The sequence below is a fragment of the Sphaeroforma arctica genome, assembly GCF_001186125.1.
Source record: "Sphaeroforma arctica JP610 unplaced genomic scaffold supercont1.459, whole genome shotgun sequence".
NCBI lineage: Eukaryota > Ichthyosporea > Ichthyophonida > Sphaeroforma > Sphaeroforma arctica.
This window is the reverse complement of record NW_014040099.1, coordinates 61,176-64,202: the sequence shown is the minus strand read 5'-3', so window position 1 is coordinate 64,202 and position 3,027 is coordinate 61,176. Positions and strand designations below refer to the sequence as shown.

Below are 3,027 nucleotides of genomic sequence, written 5' to 3'. Positions count from 1 at the left end.
ATAATATTACCTACAACAGCAATCCATGATATTATTACTTACAACAGCAGTCCATGTTAATATTACTTTTAACAGCAGTCCATGTTTATATAACTTACAAGAGCAGTCCATGTTTATATAACTTACAAGAGCAGTCCATGTTACTATTACTTACAACAGCAGTCCACGTTAATATTACCTACAACAGCAATCCATGTTAATATTACTTACAACAGTAGTCCATGTTAATATTACTTACAACAGCAGTCCATGTTAATATAATCTACAACAGCAATCTATGATAATATTACTTACAACAGCAGTTCACGTTAAAATTATTTACAAATGTAGTCCATGTTAATATTACTTACAACAGCAGTCCATGTTAATATTACTTACAACAACAGTCCATGTTACTATTACTTTTAATAGCAGCCCATATTAATATTACATTTAACAGCAGTCCATGTTAATATTACTTACAACAGCAATCCATGTTATTATTACTTACAACAGCAGTCCACGTTAATATTACCTACAACAGCAATCCATGATAATATTACTTACAACAGTAGTCCATGATAATATTACGTACAACAGCAGTCCATGTTAATATTATCTACAACAGCAATCTATGTTAATATTACTTACAACAGCAGTCCATGTTAATATTACCTACAACAGCAATCCGTGATAATATTACTTACAACAGCAGTCCATGTTAACATTACTTACAAAAGCAGTCCATGTTAATATTACTTACAACAGCAGTCCATGTCAATATTACTGACAACAGCAGTCCATGTTAACATTGTGTTGCATGCTGGAGCGTATGTAGTCATAGGTGTAGTTTATGTGTTTGTAAAATCATTCGACTTGTGACGGTTTTCGCTCCAATCAACCTTTTTAGAACCTCTAAAACCCTATAACCCTATACCCTGAAATCGAAGTTCCGTTTCCGAGTAAGTTGTGCCCTTACCATGCAATATCGCATAGTGTCAGACCCAATTTTACTTAGGGGTTTTGGGTTTCTAAGCTCCAAACCCATTTTCACCTCTCCAGGAGTTTTCAGAAGTTTTAAGCTTTAAACCCAATTTCACTTTTAGGTTTCGAAACCCCTAAACCCAATGTTGGCCTATTTCAACCGCCCGATTCTCACCCATTTGAATGTCTGCGTTGTTCTGCAGCGTGACACTGCTCAGTCGTTGGTCGACGAATTAAAGAAGGTGTCGGCTGATTTGGAGAAAGAAATCACTGCGCACGACGAGGTGTGTGCCCCTGCACAATGCTCGTGTGTGTGACATAAGTGTGTGGGTGAATGTACGGATATAGGGTGTATGTGTGTGTATGTACGTGTATATGGTGTTGTATGTGTGTATATTTACGTATGTATGTTGTTGTATGTGTGTTACTTACGTATGTATGATGTTGTATGTGTGATAGTTCCGTTTGTATGGTGTTCTTTGTGTGTTTGTTACGTACGTATGGTGCTAAATGTGTGTATTTACATGCTGTCGGCTTACTCCTTAGGCGAACCCACACGCTGTTCATTTCTCCAACCTCATCCCCGTGCTCACACTTCATATGCATACGTCACTCTCTGTTTGTAGACGAAAAGCAAGCTGGACGAGATCGAGACACAACTCTCAGAACACACACAGAAGAGCACCACACTACAGGAACAGTACGAACGCGTTGCTATTGAACTCGCCCAATCGAGTGCCACGGCCAAGAACGCCGGGGCTAGTAGGTAATGTTAACATAACCTTTGCTAGTAAAACTAGTAAAACTATTACTAGTCAAACAGTACCTACTATTATCAGGTACGGAGAGAAGCCCTGCTGCAGACGGTGTGACACGCTGTCAATTAGCGCATTAATACGCACGAACCAACACAAACACAGACGATGCATAAGCACAAACACACACATAGTATATCTAGATGTATGTGTTAATAGTCACAAGCACACACGCAGTACATCTAGATGTGTGTGTTGCTATGCTAGTAGTCACAAGCACACACGTACAAACACACAGCCACGGTGAAGATAATGCATAAGCATGCTGCAAATAGGTAAAACAAGTAGGTATGGCATATGCTTCTGACTTTTTAGGGGTTTTAAACCCCCCCTAAACCTCGTTTATCCCCCCCCCCCCCTCCCTCCTCCTCTCCTCTGCAGTGACATGTTATCGCTTGAGATGGCTGACCATGTGCGTACCGCAGCCAAACTGCGCGCGCAATTGGCAGAGAACGAAGCACTGGTGATTGAAATGCCCGCGCTCAAAGAGAAACTGGCCAAGAAGGAGGCGCTGCTCAAGAAGGCATCCGAGGCCACCAAGAAACTCAAGGTGGGTGAGTGTGTGTGTGTGTGGGTGTGTGGGTGTGTGGGTGAGTGAGTGAGTGAGTGTGTGTGTGTGTGTGTGTAGCCCTGAATATGGGAGGCGGATATGCACCCCTAATGTGATATTTAGAGCTGTGTGAATGTACATGAGTTTCGTGCTCACCCCTGTTGTGTTATTCAGGGCATGTGTGGGTTTAGGGTTTAGGGTATGTCCAGGGTATAGCCATGGCGATCATAATCACAGAGAAACATTGACATGTGTTGAATTCGAAGTTGTGCTCTATCGCTCTGGAGGGGTAACTAGATGTACGTGCATGTGTTCAGATTAGTTGAATTGTGTAGATCCAGCCAGCCAGACTCAGTGTAGCTACAAGCGGATAGGTGCAGTTATAAGGGCTTGGGCTGGTTAAAAAGTGCAAGAGCTCAGGGAAGTTAAACATGGACAGATGCAACGGAACGAGCTCGGAGTGTAGTTTACACAAAGTAGTATACAGTGATGGTAGTGGGGTGTTTCTGGTGAGGGGAGTAAGTCAAAGGTACATAACGAACTGCGCAGAAACAGTTGGCGCTACGATGACCTAAAACCATGTTTCTAAACCATAAACACTAAACCCTAAATCAAATAGACACGCCCATTCGTTGACGGGATGTAGGACGTGTTATACACGCGTGTGCCTAAATTCCACGGTGTGTTCGAGTTTTAGGG

General features: G+C 42.0%; 1 protein-coding gene across 1 annotated transcript in view; it reads left to right on the top strand.

Annotated features, from left to right (window-relative positions):
- Nucleotides 1-1,106: 1,106 nt before the first annotated feature.
- The window catches only part of SARC_06442 (hypothetical protein), a gene marked incomplete at both ends in the record, with an annotated part of 4,888 nt that continues 2,967 nt past the window's right edge, over nucleotides 1,107-3,027 (top strand). Inside the window, 3 exons of the mRNA XM_014299657.1 lie at nucleotides 1,107-1,247; nucleotides 1,590-1,729; nucleotides 2,160-2,328. Of these exons, the coding sequence (XP_014155132.1) occupies nucleotides 1,107-1,247; nucleotides 1,590-1,729; nucleotides 2,160-2,328 (450 nt within the window). The remainder of the gene's footprint in view (nucleotides 1,248-1,589; nucleotides 1,730-2,159; nucleotides 2,329-3,027) is intronic.